This window comes from Ascidiella aspersa, chromosome 4 (genome assembly GCF_963924565.1).
Source record: "Ascidiella aspersa chromosome 4, kaAscAspe10.2, whole genome shotgun sequence".
In the NCBI taxonomy this organism is placed as follows: Eukaryota; Metazoa; Chordata; class Ascidiacea; order Phlebobranchia; family Ascidiidae; genus Ascidiella; species Ascidiella aspersa.
The window spans coordinates 5,019,576-5,038,781 of NC_139450.1; the positions used below are offsets into that span (position 1 = coordinate 5,019,576).

The window sequence follows — 19,206 nt, forward strand, 5'->3', positions numbered from 1 at the left end:
GCAAACATTTGCCTTTGTTTTTTTGTAATGTTTTCAGATTTGGTCCTATTGCAGGATATTATATTTATTCTGTTTTGCTAAACGCTGGTAAAAAGAATGTTAGGTAATTTATGAAAGACTGACTTGAACATAGATCGGTTTGTGTTTTTGTAACCTATCTCGTTTAGAGTTTTTTTTTGTTTTTTTAGAAGGCTTTCTTCACTTTTAAACTAATAGAGTTTCCTCAAATTTAGGTATTTTTATCTACTTCAACCTTTAGATAATCCTTGGCCATTTGTGCATTATTTAAAACATACGTTTTTAAGATATGGGCTTTGTGTTACAGAAATTTGCCAGCGAATTAGAATTTGACTTGATACAGACGTACACTTCGCTTTTGTCTTTGGTGAAAAAAAAAACCTAAACCGAAGTCCTTGAATGGATGGCGAAAAATAAAACATTATTTAGTATAAGAAAAAAACACGAAGCACACATTAAAATTAATGTTTTACGGCAGGCGATACGACGCGCACCGAATCCGAAATACCGCCGTTCGCGATCGGACCTAAGGGTGTTCATCCATGCGAGACGTTCACGGTTGATCGAACAGGCGAGAGACGAAAGTTGGCGCATGCGCACGGCGAGATACAGATGGATGTCGATACTGATGACTTACAGGTACAAGGTTGATTTAAAAGTTAAACCCCATATAATATAAGCTATTTTCTCCAAGGGCTAACTTGGCCTGCAGAATCATTCAGCTATTTATGCATAGAAGTTCCAATCATGTCACGACTCACGAGGTGATCTTTTTAAACTAAATTTCGGTAACTTTTTAAGCAATATTGGTACAGTACTAAGTGTATGTTCGTCACGAGGCTCACCCTTCTAGGACGAATCTGTATTCGTAAAAGCTGGGTTTATCCCATCACTAATTTATAAGATTCAAACCCCCATACAAACCATTTTCTCAAAACTTTATTCTTGTCTGAAGCGGATTATATTGCTACAGCGAAATGTCACGACCGCGCATAAGCAACCAAAAATTGGCGTTACTACGAAGGCGTTATGGGTTACTGAACATAGGTTACAGGTTCATAGTTATGAATTAAGGCTGTTTGATTAATTGATAAGCAAGTTACGTGTTTTTGTACGAATTCAAAGTAAAATCAGTGAGTGGAGCTTTGTTTTGCATTTATTGGTGGTCTAATTAAGCTTCAGTGTACGTTAGAGCTTCCCGTTACTCAGGAAGCTGCGCGGCAATTATGTGGGTTTGCCAGCAGGGCTGCACCGATTTTACACACATGTATTATATTTGTATAAAATTTAAACACTGTAACACATTTTAAACCTTAATTATTAAATCTATATTTTTCCTTGATTAATATTTCAGAGCTTCCCAGACCAGGATTGGTGCAAGGGCGTGAGGGACGACGCCGCGAACCACCTCGCTAGTCTGCTGAGCAGTCGGCCCCGTCAGGAATACGCTGTTCCCACTGTGCAAATGGGTAAGGTTCTTTTTTATATACCTGAGTTTAGACCTGCGCGAACTTGGCGCGCTGGATTAGGTTTTGGGCAATATCTCCGAAAGTTGTGACGATACAAAGTTGAAATTTTTACACAGTCCTTGTATTGGTTACATCTTTCCAGCAATCACACTTTTAACAAAAAATATTGAAAAAAAATTAATATTCAAAAATATGAATATTAATATTCAGCGATATTAACCCTTAACTGTTGAGCCAACAAGTTCAAATTTTAACGATATAAACTAGGAGTCACCACCTTCAAAATGAGACATAAATCATGTTTAAATTGGATGTCCGATAAATATTGGATCGCAGACGAAACCCGATTCCAAGTGGTAGTATCGGTACTCGTCCGATATTTGGGAGGTATCGGTATCGGTGATTATTTGAGTTGATTTTTTAAGCCTTTACAACAAATTTTAAGGCTTGTAGAAATCTGGAGATTTCAGTTGTAAAAGCTAGACAAATCTTTGCAGACAACAAGGACTATTACGTGGTCCGCGTGCCTTTAACCACCTACTATCCCGCCTCTCCGCCGATACCCGCTTGGCTTCACGCAAGGTACCAGCTCATCAGTAACTTGAGACCCCGAAAGCTGCCCATGAACGACTTGCAAATCGCTGAGATGTTCAAAAGGGTGTTCGGCTTTAGGCAAGCGCTCGCCAACAAGGTGAGAAGGAAAAATGTTATTTTGGTAAAGCCGCGCAACTTACAATGCATTTCTGGGCTACTCTAGGATATATTATGACTTTTTACTCCATGCATTACAAATATTTGTCATGTGGTCTTTTATCTACATTATTGCATCGTATAACTATTTATACAGTAACCGCAAGTTACATTGGATATAAAATATTAAGTGTTTTTCACACGATTCTATTGATTTATATTTAGTCTATCCTAGCGTATCGGTTTCAAGTTTATTATTCTTAAGAAGCTAATAATTTGTTTTGGAAGTAGTGTTCAATTCATAACGCCCTTTTTTATTTTAGCAGCATTGAAAAAAACCTTAAGCAAATCAGTAAAATTGATTCTTCTCTTTTTAAGAGCCTTGACGCAAGTTTGAAGCTATCTTGCTGCAGAGGAATAGTGGCGCCTTTCATTAACCTGGTGAAAAAAACTGCAAGCTCAAGTTTATTTTCACCCGATCTGCAAGTGGGTATCGCATTTGATCGCGTAAATCATTTTTGTATTATTCGATAGATGGCACATTGGTTGGAATTTTTTTTCGATTTGCTTATTGCAGTGATTCCCAAACTTTTTTATTCCGTGGCCCAACTTTACAAAACAGAACGTGGTCCATCGTTTCTCACATATAGTGATGACTAGTGCATATTGATTTACAAAAGTTTTCCATTATGATTTTTGTTCCTTGATACCATTTGTCTAACAACAAATGGCCTTTTTTCGTAAGTTTCCAAACATTCTGTTGAAGTTAAACAACTCGCACGCACAGTCTTTGCAGTCAAAATATATTTTAGATAACTATACTATTTAAGTAAGACATTATGCATAGTAATATTTTCAAATAGCTCTATGGCCCACTTAAAATGGTCTCGTGGCCCACTGTTGGACCATGGCCCACAGTTTGTGACCACTGCCTTATTGCATTCATGTAAATGTGCAGGGAATGACGTTACTCCATCACGCCTGTATTCACAACAAGACTGCTATACTCAGCGTTTTGTTAAATCAAAAGCCAAACTTGAACACCAGGAGAACGGAAATCAATGTCAGATCTACTCGTAAGTATCTGCTTTGACTTCTTAAACAACGTAATTATTTCGTCGTTACTTGGAAATATAACACTGGTCAACAGAAAATTTTAAACGGAGATGTGATAGATTGATTCGTATTGTGTTTTCAGTGCTGATTCTGAAAATGCCCTAATTTTTCCTAGCACATCAGAAAATATTCGCATTTTGATTTTTTCAATGTATTGCTCTATTAATTATAAACATTCCCGATAATGTTTCTAAAGATCGATTTCCTAGATAAAAATGCATTTAACCTTAATTTTATACAACCTTTATGACTGTAAGATTAATATCATTATAAGATAGACGATTTGGTCGTACTTCATTAGACAGAAGTTTTACCATATTTTAGAGTTTTCTGTTTCTGGGAGTAATACCAGTGTTGTAATGACTTATTTTAGGTCATTGCCTGTAATGCATTGTACGGACCACTTAAGTCACTCTTTTTAATATGCTAGACTTGACTTCTTTCAAGCAAATGACGTAACCTGACTTAAGTCTCTCTGACAAATGACTTGACTTGGACTGGGCTTGGTATAACAATGAGTTGACGTGACATTTTTCGGCTTGCACTTAAGTCATTTCAAAATCGTTGTTTACAAAACTGGGTAAAATACTCTACTTAACTACAATACTGGTTTATTTTGAAACTTAGTGTGGACCCCTAAGTTGGGCAATAGTGTATAATAAAATAACCATCAGTCATTTGTGCCGGCTCAGAAACACCGAACGACAAATTCTCTGTCGACAAGGATTTGTTGGACGAAAGAGTTGGTAAGGTCCCTTGGTTTCAATAAGTGTTGTCACTTTACTAAACTCACAACACTGTTTCCGTTTGCTGTTTTGTTTGTTTGTATGTTCGTTTGTTTTAATCCACTATTAAACTTGTTCCACTTGTGCCTGTTTGTCCACTAATATATGACAGTTTACTAACGATATTTGGGGTTTGTATGTATATGTATTGACGTGATTACAGCCAACTTTATTTAAGTGTCAATCTAATCTAACATCATACTGGTTGTCCAAGTTTTTTTGCTTTCCGTTCTTTGTCGGTTTGGGACAAGTATGTCAATTTAAAACGTTTACTTGTCATTCCTGCCATAATTTATTTGTATTTGAATAAACTGAACCATCGATATCACATTTTTAAAAGCATAAAAAAATTACATCGCTTTTTTAGGAATATCCGCATATTCTGTTCATCTCTTTAAATTTTTCTCATGTACATTCGTAAAACTTCTAACCTGTATGAATACTCGAAATATTAGGCTATCTTTGTTTGTGAAACTAAAGCCTTCAACAAGGTCGGTGCATATACACTATTTTTAGGCTGGCACGAATTACCGTTACCGTTGGCCATGTAACTAGTAAACTAAATGCTTTCATCCTACTTTCATATACAACATCAATAAAGTTGTGGTTCTAATCAGGGCTGCGGAGTGGGTTAAAAATAACCCGAGTCCGACTCCGGTCAAATGTGCGATTTCTTCGGGTCCCGAGTTCGGCTTTGACTCTACAACCTGTATTCCGCTAATTTACGTAACTAAAATAACGTGGACATTCGGAATCCACTTATAGGGGTGTCATATAATTTATTCACTCACAAGACATGGTTGGAACTAATAACGTAATCTTCCTGTTTCTCACCACAGGGGCAACACCTCTACATTTCGCTGCGCGCTGTGGCGCCCTCGAGTGCCTGACAGCGCTCCTAGCGAGCAAAGTGCTGATGGTGGTGAGCGATTCCAGGGGGTACTCGGCCATCCACCACGCATGCGCAGCAGACCAACTTGCGATCGCCCGCGCAATTCTGCGACGTCATCCTAATCTGCTGGAACTTCCCGCAACCGGAGGGGGGTAGGTTGTGTAAACAGCTCGCCAAATATAGGTTCCTTAAAATCGAGTAAAAAGTAAAACAGGGCCAGGCTTGTCCTATACGTAACAGTTTTGTTTTAAAACACAGTTTTAAACAGGGGTTCCCAACCTGGAGCCTTTTTCAAAAAAATTTAAAAAATAATATTTTTTTTAATTTATCATCTATAAAAGTCTACTCCACTATAACAAAAGAAATAAATTAAAATTTAATAAAAATATTAGTACAGCAATAAACTAGTTTAGTCCAGCAATAAACTAGCTTCTTTACTTTCTTTATTTTACTTTTTCAATTTATTAATTTAGATTTTAAAATAGGGGGCGATTGATTTCTCTAAATTATCCAAGGGGGCCACGGTGTAAAAAAAGGTTGGGAACCCTTGGAAAAGCTGTTGATTTTTATCTATGCATTTTATTTAACGAATGTGGCCAGTGACGTCAGATAATATCGGATCGGGACCGTTACTTGATGCAAATGGTAGTATCGCTAACCTATACTCGTCTGATACTAGAGTCCTAACATTGCCGTTCCGATAACAAAATAACATAAACATTTAGTGAAAGACACACACAAACATATGTGTTTAATAACATCTGTGATCTAGCCCCTCAACTTCCGAGGGGCTAGATCACAGATGTTATTAAACATATATGTTTGTGTGTGTCTTTCATTGATTGATACGGACTGATGATTCCCAGTGTGAAGTTGCTTGTACTAACAAAATGTGCAAGTATTGGCGCATGGTTGTTTCTCGACTCGCTCCTCTCTGAGCCTGCGTAGCTCAGTTGGTAGAGCGACGGTCCCGGCTTGACCGGAGGTTGTGAGTTCGAACCTCACTGCAGGCCAGTTGTTTTTCTGGCTTGCTCTGCTTGCATCATAGATCGACAGATTCGGCGAGTCTGCGATGGCTTTTCGGTGTACATAAACGTTTTAGTTATGGTTTACAATCCAATCCAACCATTTACACCCTGAAAAACATTTTTCCCAAAAATGCTAATTAAACAGCTGTAGGTCACTAAATTTGTTAATAATAAAAAATATGACCCTTGGAAAATCACAATAAACATTATAGTCTCATAATTTTGACCATCCCAATGACGTCACTTAAAATCATATCCGACTGCCGAACCAAGTTTCAAAAATCGGGTATCGCTATCCCAAAAAATCAGATATCGGTTTAAGAATTTTTTCACTTTAGTATTTAAACAATAAAATACAACATGTTGTTGGTATAATGTTTCTGGGTCTAATTTATTGGGTGCACTACTAGCTTCTTATCACTAGCTTTACCCAATTTAAAATTTAATAGTAATAGCAGGTTGTCGTTCAACAAGTTGAACCTTGTTGTTCTTTCTCATCAGTAACATGTCTATTCCAGGTGAAGAAAGACATCACAAGAAGTTCTTTTATGGTATTTGGTCACTTTTCACGTAATTCGGTCGCAATATTAACTTTTCACCTCTTTTTTATCACAAAAGTAACAACTTTGAACGTAATTTGCAATCACATTTAAGGATAAATAACCTGTTGCTACTAGGCATAGTATATACTTAAAATCTTTTTTGGTATTTATTTGTTTGTCCGTTTGTTTGGCGCATTTTTATCTCCTTTTTGGTGTCTCTGGTTAAGGCTAAGTAGCCATAATGTCAGACAAACAAATAAATACCAGAAGAATTAATTTTTAGTATACATTTAAGAATATTCTTAGATTTTTTTTACAATTGTCAAAAACAATTTTTAAATAATTATCTTCATTGTGTCTTGCTTCTGTAAGTCAGACATGTAACTAAAGCTAATTACCTCCACTTAAAAGAATAATTATTATCAACTCCACACAATAACTCAACTAATAATAGCATTCACTGTAGATTTACTATTTTATTTGTTGTTTTGATGAGTAATTTTGCAAATCACGACAAGATAAAAAACGAGTAATCATGTTGCTGGTTAAAACACGCCTTGCGAATGCAATAAATGCATCATTTTCTCACTTAATTCACGGAAGTATAATGAACAAAGCACTGGGCAAAACCATTTGAAATAGTATTACGGATGAAGAAGCTTGCCAATGTTGGTTTTAATAATTTGAAGAAGGAATTTGAAAAATGATATTCGATATCATCTTTAAAAGTTGATTAGAAAAAAATGATATCAGCTTGTTAAAAGTTTTTAATGTTAATTGAAATGCAAATTATTAGGTCATTAAGAGATTGTTTAGTCAATAAAGTAACGACGGCATGTATAGCTTAACAAAAATATGTTAAAATATATTTTTAACAAAACAATCACTGGAACAATCAATAAATGTTTGAATTTTAATAATAACTTGTAAGAAGATAAATCCGTTCAAACAAACAACCACTGAATTAACGCAAAATACACAATTTAGATTTTTGGTCTCATTATGTCAAAAGTTTTTAATGTTAACTTAAATGCAAATTGTTAGGTCATCGAGTGGATGTTTAGTCAGTAAATTTGTGACTGAAATTAATATCTTAGAAAAAGAAAATCTATTCAAACAAAACAAACACTGGATTAACGTACAACACGCGACTGTGAATTTAATTATTTAGAGACAACTCGACTCCTTTGCTCGTTGCCGCCTCCAGCGGATCGCTGCAGACACTCAGGTTCCTGGTCGAGAAGAAAGCCAACGTCACCGCTCGTGACGTCAATGATGACGGTCCGGTGCAGCGGGCGGCCCTGAGCTTTCACACCGACGTGCTGGAATACCTCGTCAAGGTGCAGAATGGCGACTGCGGAATGAAGGTGGAAAACAGCGAAACTTTAGAAGTCTGGCAAACTCTTGTTGGTAAGTTAGAACTGTTGGATTTTTGAGTCAATTCTGCTTTGAATCGTGTTGAACTATATATATACCACGGATAGTTGTTATTTTTACCAGTCTTTGTAAATAGCATAATAATGCCACCTGATTTACAATATAATGTAACTGTAGTATTTCAAATCTTGTAACTGTAGCTCCAGTATTTTAATCTTTGTAAATAGCCGTATTTGTCTAATTCTAAACAGGGTAATCAGGTGGCACTATATAAGACAAATTTGTCTTTATATAATGCCACTTGATTACCCTTCTTATTTTTGTAAACAAAATGCTTTAACTGGTGACATTGAGCAATTACCCCTTTTTCGTATTCTCACCAAAATCGTTGGGAGAACCAAGTGTGTGCTTTCACATGTTCACGTATACTTGAATCGAATTTAGTCTTTCAGCTGATATTGTGTATTTTCTCTTTAAATGTCAAGCTTGGTTACTTCACAGTAGTAGTTCCCAAACTTTTTTGGCTCGCAGCACAATAAAAATATCCTAAATATTTCGTGGCACACTTTTAACAGAACACCAATAGGGTCATTTTACAATCGCCCTTAACACACGACAAACCTTATGTAAATGTCTCAATATGATTAATTTGTAATAGATAGTGAGTATATATAAGTCTAAAATGCATGCGTGTAAGCCTATTGGTAAAACAAATACTCTATTTCCAAAATTACAAAAAGTTTCGCGGCACACTTGACAGTCTATCCAGGCACACAGTTTGGGAACCACTGCTCTACAGGTCCAACTTTTGTTACCGCGGAGCCTTAACAATTTTTTGCTGAGCGTGTACCAGGGTGGGCATGACTTTTTACAGATGACGTCATAAATTGATGTCATAATAAAACTAGACTTCGGAAATCTGCTGTTTCCAAATCGAAAAATATGAAATTCAAACCAAAAACACAATCAGTGTAAAAAACTTATTTTTTAATTAAACCCCTTTCTACCAAAAATTCATCGCTTTCGAATAATACACTAATATTTCAATTTGTCCTCCATGGACCCCCTAAAACTAGCTCACGTACCCCCAAGGGGTCCATGGACCACAGTTTAAAAACCCCTGCTCCACAGGTTGCTAAAAAACAAAAACGCCGTAAATATCATCCCGTTTGTTTGTTTAGTCCAATACTTTAAACAACATTTCAGAGATGCTCCGGTCGCCGTATGTTTCCCGCCAAGACGCTTCGCTTCGCTGCCTTGAGGTTCTGCTTCACTGCACACCGACTTACTGGCGCCCCCTACTGGATGCCGGGGCGGTGATTCCCCTTGTCCGACTGCTGCAAAGTGGCAAGAGACGGCCTAAGTCGGGAACGTCGTCTGTCGACTCCGGTAACCAAACATTGAAAAAACTTTAACTGTTTAAACCTCATCAAAGGGTTGCGGTTCAAGTATGACTGGAGCCTTAGCAGCGATGTATTGAGCACTCAAGTCACTGTTTTCAAATGACTTGACTTGACATAAGTGTTTTGGGAAAAATGACTTGACTTGACTTACAAATGGCTTGGATTAAAATGAAGTGTTTTTATTAGGCATATTTAATAAAATGAGGTTATTTAAAAATATTTGCTTGCTATATGTTGCGCTTTGGGTTAGTTTTTACTGGAATACTTGACTGGGACTTGACTTGTTATTCATTCAAAAATACTTGACTTGGACTTAAGTTATTTCACAAATGACTTGACTGGGACTTGTTCACAAGATTGACAATTAACAAATGTGAAATGTGTCACAATGTAAAAATGTCTAACAAGTGACAGTGTGGAAGTCTTTGTTGTAATTATAGTAAAACTTTGAAATCCAATAAATGTTTCTCCCGGTGAGCCGCATAAGTTTTATCTACAACGCCCAGCATCAAACTATTGCGTTATAAGTATACAGTTCCACATAAGCCGAATAAGGGCATGTAATTACGAATCCCAGCATACGATCATATTTTACATTCGACCTTTTGTTTCGCTTATTTTAATCAAAAAAAGGTTTCGTGAAATTAATTATTTGTCTGCGATGTCGGCATCTAATTGATCGGATTTCTGTTCAACTTGTTGTGCAGGTTTCGGCAGGGATTCAGCAGTGGACGATGACCCCTCGTCACCGATTCGATCTTTATCTTGCTCGGTTATCTGCCTTATGTCCGAGCAAGATGACGTCAGATACGCCATCGCACAAGCCGGAGCAATTCCAAGTATGTAGATTGTCCATATTCGAGCTGTTCGAAACCAGGGCCTATTGCACAAACAATCGAAAAAATATATCGATGTTTTTAGAATTTGTTGAGGCCTATTGATAAGCCTTGTGTTCCACGTAATCTCATTGTTCATACGAATTATTTCTTGCACACAGAAATTCTAAACATGGCGACTCCATTTAACTATATATGTGGAAGTATATAAAGAATTCTCGACAAGCTTTCGCATAACCGTGCTTCATCAGGTCAAAATAAGAACTAAAACAAACTAAAACAAAGGTCGAAGCGAAAAGCTTGTCGAGAATTTAACAAAATTTGTCGTTATATAATGACACCTGATTACTCTATTTAGAATTAGACAAATACGGCCATTTACAAAGTTTGGTAAATTGTACTAATAAGAATCAAACAAAACCACAAAGGTTATAAAAAAAATTCAAAACAACTTTATTCGACAACAGCAGAATACTATAGTTACGAAAATTGCACCATCAGTTGGGCTATGAATCTTAATTCGAATGAAACTTCTACTAATAACTCGTGACTGTTTTTTCAGCCCTCATATCGCTGCTAAAACCAGCTGTTTCATGCAATGAAAGCGATCCGGAGCAGCAGAATACAGACGAATCGCTGGACGAGAGATGCGAGATCCAATCGCGTTCTTCTGTCGTTCTCTCGGATTTGGCTCACGTGAGCGACAACGCGACACGCATCGCTGAGCACGGCGGCATCAGACCTCTGGTCAACCTGCTGCAAGTCGACGTATGTATGAACTGAACGAACGCACTGAGTCGCATTGAGCCACTAATACCAGTACTTGCAATTCCTACAGATGCGAGACCTATGCTTTATATAGCGAAATCAACCGAAAAACTATATATTAATCAAAATTCGAAAAACATGTTAACTAAAAACGACACATTTCGGTTTATTGAAGCTTTAAAATCTAAGCGAGTTAATTAAACTTAACTTCAGAAGGGATATATCGCAGTTGTTGTACACGCATGACGCATGCGTTGTGTATGCTATCAGAGTGAGTTAAAATAACGAAATTATGCTTTCGTAACAACCTCACTACAACAAACCGTGTTTTACAAGTAAACCGCTGATGTTGTGTGCCATGTCAGTTTGACTACTGTACTTGTTTCTGCTTATAGTTTAAATAAATTTAAGAAGATCGCCGTGTAAAAGGGACATGGGCTGGTAAAAAAATATCCGCGTACCGGCACATCTTTTTTTTGCGAAACTCCGTTCTGAGCCGTTTGGGCTTACCTTCCCACTATTCAGTTCGTAGACGTTGCATATGAAGCCTTGATTAGCTTTGTAATGAATTACAAAGCCATAAAGGTTGAGTAGACCTCGATTTAGATGTTTCGAAACGAACTTGTATCATCATCTGAAGCTAATGTGACTGAGAAGCAATTCAATTATCACTTATAAAACGTAGGACGCAATTGTTATCATTCTGAGTTTCTGTAGTTGGGCAATATTCAGTCCTAATCAGTTTAAATACATTTAAGGTTTTAGCCGAATGGCCTGCGGCGTAAAAGGGACATGGCCTGGTAAAAAAATATCTGCACGGCGTTCCTGAGCAACTTTTTTACCGGAATGCATTTATAACCGTTTGGGCAGCGGGGCTTATTTTTAAAACTCTTCAGGTGGTAGACGTACTCGTCAACGTCATCAACACGCTGTCGGCGCTCTGCCGGGGAGACCGATCGGGCGCCGGCGGGATTCAGTCACGCATCGTTGAGTGCGGGGCGCCACTGTCCCTGGCCGAGTTCCTAACAGTGAGGGACGACTCCCTGCAGGCCGCAACCGCCGACGCCATCGCTGCTGTGTGCGACGGGAACAAAGAGAATCAGGTCAGTGACGTAAGGTACCAAAGGGAACTATGCGGCTCGAAATTTCACATATCTCCGGAAGGAAGCAAGATATCGATCAGATGATTTAACACATTACTAGCAACCGAACTTAGCCAGGATTTAGACAAAAATGAAATATCAATATTCATATTTATGAATATTATTAATCGGTAATATTCGGCCTTAAAATTTAACCGTGCCCAAAGTGACTCACATAGGGTGATAGCTACGAGTCTAATCATACTCGATATGATTCGACCGCCAGTTATTCGGGGATAGGTTATTAATACTCGTTCAAAAATTCATAATGGTAGCTATTAATTGTCGCTTCGAACTCTTGAGTGGAACCTATAGAACCTATAAGGCTCGCATCGTTTTACGTTTTACGGTTCGCATCATTTTTTTATTTCTGTTTGTAAATCGTATGACCAATTAAGTCAGTGACGAATAGTAGATTTTTAATTGTCGCTTCGAACGCTTCAGTGAAAAGCGAAAAACTATACGCTCCGCATTATTTAACGTTTGAATTTCTGTTTGTGAATGTGAATGAAAATTGTATGACAAATTTAGGTCAGTGTCAAATAGTAAATTTTTAACTGACGCTTTGAACGCTTGAATGAAAAGTAAGAACATGTACGATCACTAGCGCTAACGTCTATAAACCCACAATTGAAACCAAACTACGCTCATTTCACGTAAAACTTAACCTACGTGCCACTGTAGCAAACTATGCAATGCCATTGCAACAAAAGAAGAATTACACTATTTTGAAAAAACTGATAGCGACGTTTTCAAGAAATCCGAGATGAAATTACTTCCCAAAAGCATTCCATATGTTTACTAGATATGTCCGATAATATCGGATCGGAGTCGATACCCGATGTTAAGTTGTAGTATCGATACCGATCGGAAACCAAATTTATATGGAAACTTCAGCAATGATTTACTGCCCAAATCAGCGATTTTTTCCTTAAAATTTTAATGTATCATAAATAGAGTTAAGAATGACTAAACTAACCATTCTTTCGCAAATTTAGGCCTAATAACGATAAAAAAACTTTCCTTTAAACGTCATCCATATGACACTTGTGAGCATAGTTATGACGTCATTTGGTATTGCAACGGATTTGGTATTGCAAGCGATACTTTTGTCCAAAATATCGGGTATCAGTATCGGAATAAAATGTCAAGTATCGGACATCCCTAGTGCTTACAATAGTCGAATGGTATATGCGAGGTAGTTTAAAGAAATTATGTCAGAAAACGCTGTATTTTCGTTGCAGGACGAATTTGCTCAAATCGGTGTTTTAACACCCCTGGTGTCGATTCTGCGTGGACACTGCATCCAGGCGCAGCTAAAGGCCGCTCTTGCAGTGGACAGCCTTACTAGGAACAATCCTCTCACACAGGAGGAAGCCAGGGAGAAGGGAGCACCTCTCGCCCTATGCAGGCTCTTCCAGGTGATTTTCTATGGCCTCTGGTTTTTACGTGAATTCTGAATCTCAAGTTTGGTCGTGTGATCGTTAAACACCGGAGTATGAGAAGTTGTTAACATTATGGATCTATAGTTTCACCAGCACTCGATTTCACTATTCAAGTAACACTCTATTCCCCGTGTACAAGTTATTCTTATTTTTTGTGACTAAACGACCGTTTACACTACAGCTACGCTGAGCTGACATAGGCGCGAAATTCGCTCCAAAACGTTCATTTTATATAGCTGCACAGGGTATGAGGTTAGCAAAGCGTGAAAAGCTCGAAACAATAAAAATTAAGTGCAAATTACGCTTTGCTCAGCTCAGCGCAGCTGTAGTGTAAACGGTCCTTAGGGTCCGATTAAAAGCTTTCACGCCACATTCCCTAAAATAAATCAACGCCAATCCAATTCGTGCTATGTTTTTATTGATATATTTCTTATTACATTAGCGACCACCATACAATAACTTTTTTTTTTAATTTCACCACACAATATTTTTTTAACTGCAATTTTATTACTGGAGTAAGAATTAATCCGTCGTCCCCAAGTTAATAAAAAATTGTTGAATTGCTTTTAGATTTGGTCGGATGAGGTCAAAGAGCGCGGCGCATGCGCACTGTGGGCCTTGGCCGGTGACCACCCGCGGCAGCAGAGAGAGATAGCGCAACGGATTGGAACCGGGCAGATTAAGGATATGCTGCTCAGCAAATCTGACACCTTGCAAACAATTGGTTCGTTAACGTATTTTGATGTGTGAGCGGTTCCTTAGCATTTCAAAATTATATGTGCTTTACGTTCCTAACAATAAGATTCTTTACACTTGTTTATTTCATATCAGATGGTGACTTCTAGACCAGTGCTTCTTAAACTTTTTTAGTTTCGTTCACCCCTAGCATCTATCTCCAGATTTCATTCACCCTTGTCTCATGATATGATAAAACTATCTCGTCTATATATAACAGCACAAAATGACTTTACTTGTTTCGATTTTTGTTAAGATCAACTCCAGGTGAACAAAGTCACCAAATTGTTGTACTTACAATAGGGTTACGGTACCATATTTTTAGCACGCATAAAGAGAACATTTTTTTGCCTGCAAGTAAAAACGAAAATAGAATTGTTACGTTTGAGAAATACGTGCCATATCCACAACTTTTTTCAGCAGCGGCACCCTTTGTAATTTTCCTATGACTTGTACCCCTACGAAAAGCAATTCGGAATTTTTCACTGAGACAACTTGAAAATTTAGAAAAATTATAATTAATAGGGCCGTTATACCTTTGATGATATGAAAACATGGAATGTCACTCAAAGAGACTTTGTGCTCAACAAAGTAAACAAAATTAGATAACAGAAGATTCGCAAATTTTTTTTGCAGTTTTAATGTTAAAGTTGGCAAAAACAGAGTTTGTACAGCGCTGTAGGAGTGTGTACAACCAAAACGAAAACGATACCATTGGAATCATAGCAAAAAAATGAAATATTAACTTACATTTCGCTTCCCCCCTCCGAATTGCTTGGAGCCCCCTAGAAACCCTTTTTGAACTAGCAATTCAGCATCTTTCATGGCTTAAGTATTTTTTGAAAATAAATACAACCTCTCGCCTAAAAGTCTTGTTTAAAGTATAAGCAACTAACTCGAAATGCGAGAAAAGAGGACATTTGGACATTTTTAAGCGTCCTCGGAGGACCATTCAGTTTTCTTAAGAAAAGGGAACAAATCCTCCTAAAGAGGACATATGGTAGGCCTAACTTATACACTCAGTGCAAACCAACTTAACTATTACAATAAGCAAAAAAACACCAAAAAACAACAGTGGAATAGTCGATTTACTTTAGAAAGTTGTTTACTAGTGACTATAGGATGCTCTTGAACTTTCGTTCACCCTTATTCAGAGTTTGTACAGCGCTGTAGGAGTGGTGTAGCCTACAACCAAAACGAAAACGATACCATTGGAATCATAGCAAAAAAATGAAATATTAACTTACATTTCGCTTCCCCCCTCCGAATTGCTTGGAGCCCCCTAGAAACCCTTTTTGAACTAGCAATTCAGCATCTTTCATGGCTTAAGTATTTTTTGAAAATAAATACAACCTCTCGCCTAAAAGTCTTGTTTAAAGTATAAGCAACTAACTCGAAATGCGAGAAAAGAGGACATTTGGACATTTTTAAGCGTCCTCGGAGGACCATTCAGTTTTCTTAAGAAAAGGGAACAAATCCTCCTAAAGAGGACATATGGTAGGCCTAACTTATACACTCAGTGCAAACCAACTTAACTATTACAATAAGCAAAAAAACACCAAAAAACAACAGTGGAATAGTCGATTTACTTTAGAAAGTTGTTTACTAGTGACTATAGGATGCTCTTGAACTTTCGTTCACCCTTATTCAGAGTTTGTACAGCGCTGTAGGAGTGGTGTAGCCTACAACCAAAACGAAAACGATACCATTGGAATCATAGCAAAAAATTTAAATATTAACTTAGAGCTCGCTTCCCCCCCCCTCCGAATTGCTTGGAGCCCACTAGAAACCCTTTTTAAACCAGCAATTCAGCATATTTCATGGCTTAAGTATTTTTTGAAAATAAATACAACCTCTCGCCTAAAAGTCTTGTTTAAAGTATAAGCAACTAACTCGAAACGCAAAAAAAAAAACTTATTCACACCTTTTGGTTGGTTCACCCCTGCAAAACTTTTATTCACTCTGGGGTGAACCATTCACCACTTTAAGAAACACTGGTCTAGACTACACCTAGCATCAGGGGGACCACTATTTTTTAGCGCGAATACATGTTTTGTCATAATAGCGGCTGTATTGTGGGTCGTCACACCTTTAAAATACGATTAACGCAATGTTTAATTTATGCACTTCGCGCGACATTGTTATGCGGTTTCTACGAGTCACAAACATGTTTGTCAAAATCAGCTATAAAAATCAATGTGTCGAAGAAGAGCCAATGCGAAAATACCTCTTGAGTTACAGTTTAGCCAATTTAACCAAATAAACTCATTTTTTTCGCGCGACTAACAGTGAACTTTACTTGTTGTTTTTACGCAAAGATTTATTTATGATAATTATATCTGAGGTGGCGCAAGGCATAGGCCAATTACCAAAGGATGTGCGGTTGTAACAAGGCTATACGAAACACTGTTCTACATAAATATTTTATGATATTGTAAAAACGTATATGTACCTCGTTTGAAATCTTTGCAAAAATGTTAATTTCAAGGTTGCCGTGCGGTGGCAGCATGGAGCCATAACAGCATCGGAGGTCAAAAAGAACTCGCCTGTGCTCAGATCGTTCCACCACTGATACGCCTTTTGCGACTGGAACGTACAAGCAGGGATGTTGTTCTTTGTGTCATTCAAGCAATAAACAACATGTGTATCGGTAAGAGGAAATTGAATGATAATATTTAATGGAGCTTATTTTGATATGCGCCTTGATTTTAGCTTGTACGATTTTTGGAGGTAATATAATTTCGAGTGCGAAATCATTTGAAATAAGAAGTTAGTTAATTGCAATTCCACCCGTTTTCAATTTTCAAAATAATAATGCTATGAATTCTATTTTTTAAATTTGGATCCAAGTGTTTTTCAACATTGCCCGTATGATGTATTCATTTCGTAAGATTTAAAAGAACCACAAAGGTTACCTAAAGCAACTTGTATTAAAGTACAGAACACTGCAATTACGCCAAACACTATACATCAGATCTGCTAAAAAACTACAATCACAAAGAAAAAAAAAAGAAAAAAAAATACAAAACGGCTTACATATTTTAAATAGCAAACATAAAACAGAAAATCAGAGCTACTATATAGCCATATAAAAATCCGATGCTGTAGTAAACGTCAGCAACAACTACAAAGCTTTTAGCAGAACTGATGATGGTTTTGGCTGAACTGCAGTATTTGGTTAAATAAAGTTGTTTTAGATTTTTTTAACATTTGTGGTCCTTTTGGATCCGGTGGGTGGAGAGTAATACTTTTTTTTCTTATTGTACTCTTGAATAGTTGCGTATTAAATCAACGCCTATCTATAACACGCTTGGACACGGAGATTGTCTTCCTATATATATAGGCATTGATTAAACTTGCCTGTCTTAATACTAGTCACATTTTATTCAACTTAATATTTTCCACTGCCCCCGAAATTATACCCCTCGCAGTTTTGCTCCTGAAACACAAACACAAATCAACGTATATTAGCATAAAATGTGATTGAACTACTTGTGTGATGTCTGAGTTTTTAATCCTAGGTGTTGCCCACTTGAACAACAAGAATTCTCAGTTGTTGATTGCCGAGGAAGGCGCCATTGAACTTTTGACCAATCGGATGTGGATGACGTCACGTGATGAAATGATGCAGGTAAAGCAGGGCCAATCACTTGAACGCATCTTGTATTGTAACCCTTGTAAGGAGATAACATAATTAAGGAAAGATACACACATATGTGGTCAACAACTGTGATCTAGAACTTCTGAAGCTGCTTTTTGACCAGCGATTAGCGCTTTTTAGGTACTGTAGATCCCCTTCAATGTGAAGTTGTATGTACTAACAGAATGTAGAAAGCATTGGCGTATAGTTGTTTCTAGACTCGCCCCTCTCTGAGCCTGTGCAGCTCAGTTGGCAGAGCGACGGTCCCTGTATGACTGAGGTGGTGAATTCGAACCTCACCACAGGCTAGTTGTTTTTCTAGCCTGCTTTGCTTGCATATCGTCAGATTCGGTTATTCTGCGATGGCTTTCGTTGTACATAATTAAGAGCTGTACGAAAAGCGTAAAATAGTCCCACTTGCTTGTTTTGTATAGACAGCTTTACAACTTTATACTGTTCTTATGAGCAACCCGGATCATTAGATTTGTTTCATTTATGAGTTGTTTTTTTACCTGCGTTATTACTTTCTCAGGTGGAACTGATAAACTGCTTGGCCTGTGTTTCCACCGGTTGTCCTGACAATGAGGAACGACTTAATGAGTCAGACGGCTTCGGATTTGAGATTTTGCTACAAGTTTTAAATTCTATGAACATGGTAAGTTGTTTTTTTATAGTTCTGTAGACAAAACTTGTTGCTTGTAACTGCTCGTTTATATTTAATTCTATAATTTCAGAGCGTTTAAAAAGGCCACTGAAACTGCAATACATAGATAGTACTAAAATACGTACAATAGTAATACAACAGAACTTAAAAAAAACGCATTTTTTAATATTTCGTTATCAGTTTTGTTAACCAACCAAAGGCAGTGTTGTAAACAAGTCATTGAAATGACTAAAGTCTCAGTCAAGTCATTTTTGAAAGAACCAAGTCCAAGTCAAGTCATTATAAGAAAATGTCAAGTCAAGTCTCAGTTAAGTCATAATTAGATCAAGTCAATTTCATGTTAAGTTTTTGTAAACATTAAACTATTAGAATTGTTAAATAAGTCCGAATATATGAGCAATACGTCCACTAAAAAATAGCAAAAACCTAACATATTCCAAGCAAAATGTTTTACGTGCAAAAATTAAACCAAATAACTAAATTTTTTAAGGAAAATTTCTTAATAAAAACACTTTATTTAAACCCGAGTCATTTGTTCAAAAGACTTAAATCAAGTTAGGTCATTTTGTCCAATATACGTAAGTCAAGCCAAGTCATTTTTGAAAACCAGCACTTAAGTCAAGTCATTGACTTTAGTCATTACAACATTGACTAAA

The 19,206-nt window shown here is 37.1% G+C and overlaps 1 protein-coding gene across 1 annotated transcript in view; it reads left to right on the plus strand.

Moving 5' to 3' along the window:
- The window catches only part of LOC146146781 (ankyrin and armadillo repeat-containing protein-like), a 37,749-nt gene that overhangs the window by 10,986 nt on the left and 7,557 nt on the right, over positions 1–19,206 (plus strand). Inside the window, exons 10-26 of the mRNA XM_083386362.1 lie at positions 497–657; positions 1,373–1,487; positions 1,985–2,178; positions 2,556–2,663; positions 3,136–3,253; positions 3,986–4,039; positions 4,918–5,122; positions 7,712–7,950; positions 9,124–9,306; positions 10,028–10,159; positions 10,719–10,924; positions 11,821–12,027; positions 13,311–13,487; positions 14,082–14,235; positions 16,735–16,896; positions 17,768–17,877; positions 18,419–18,541. Coding sequence (XP_083242488.1) covers positions 497–657; positions 1,373–1,487; positions 1,985–2,178; positions 2,556–2,663; positions 3,136–3,253; positions 3,986–4,039; positions 4,918–5,122; positions 7,712–7,950; positions 9,124–9,306; positions 10,028–10,159; positions 10,719–10,924; positions 11,821–12,027; positions 13,311–13,487; positions 14,082–14,235; positions 16,735–16,896; positions 17,768–17,877; positions 18,419–18,541 — 2,648 coding nt within the window. The remainder of the gene's footprint in view (positions 1–496; positions 658–1,372; positions 1,488–1,984; positions 2,179–2,555; positions 2,664–3,135; positions 3,254–3,985; positions 4,040–4,917; positions 5,123–7,711; positions 7,951–9,123; positions 9,307–10,027; positions 10,160–10,718; positions 10,925–11,820; positions 12,028–13,310; positions 13,488–14,081; positions 14,236–16,734; positions 16,897–17,767; positions 17,878–18,418; positions 18,542–19,206) is intronic.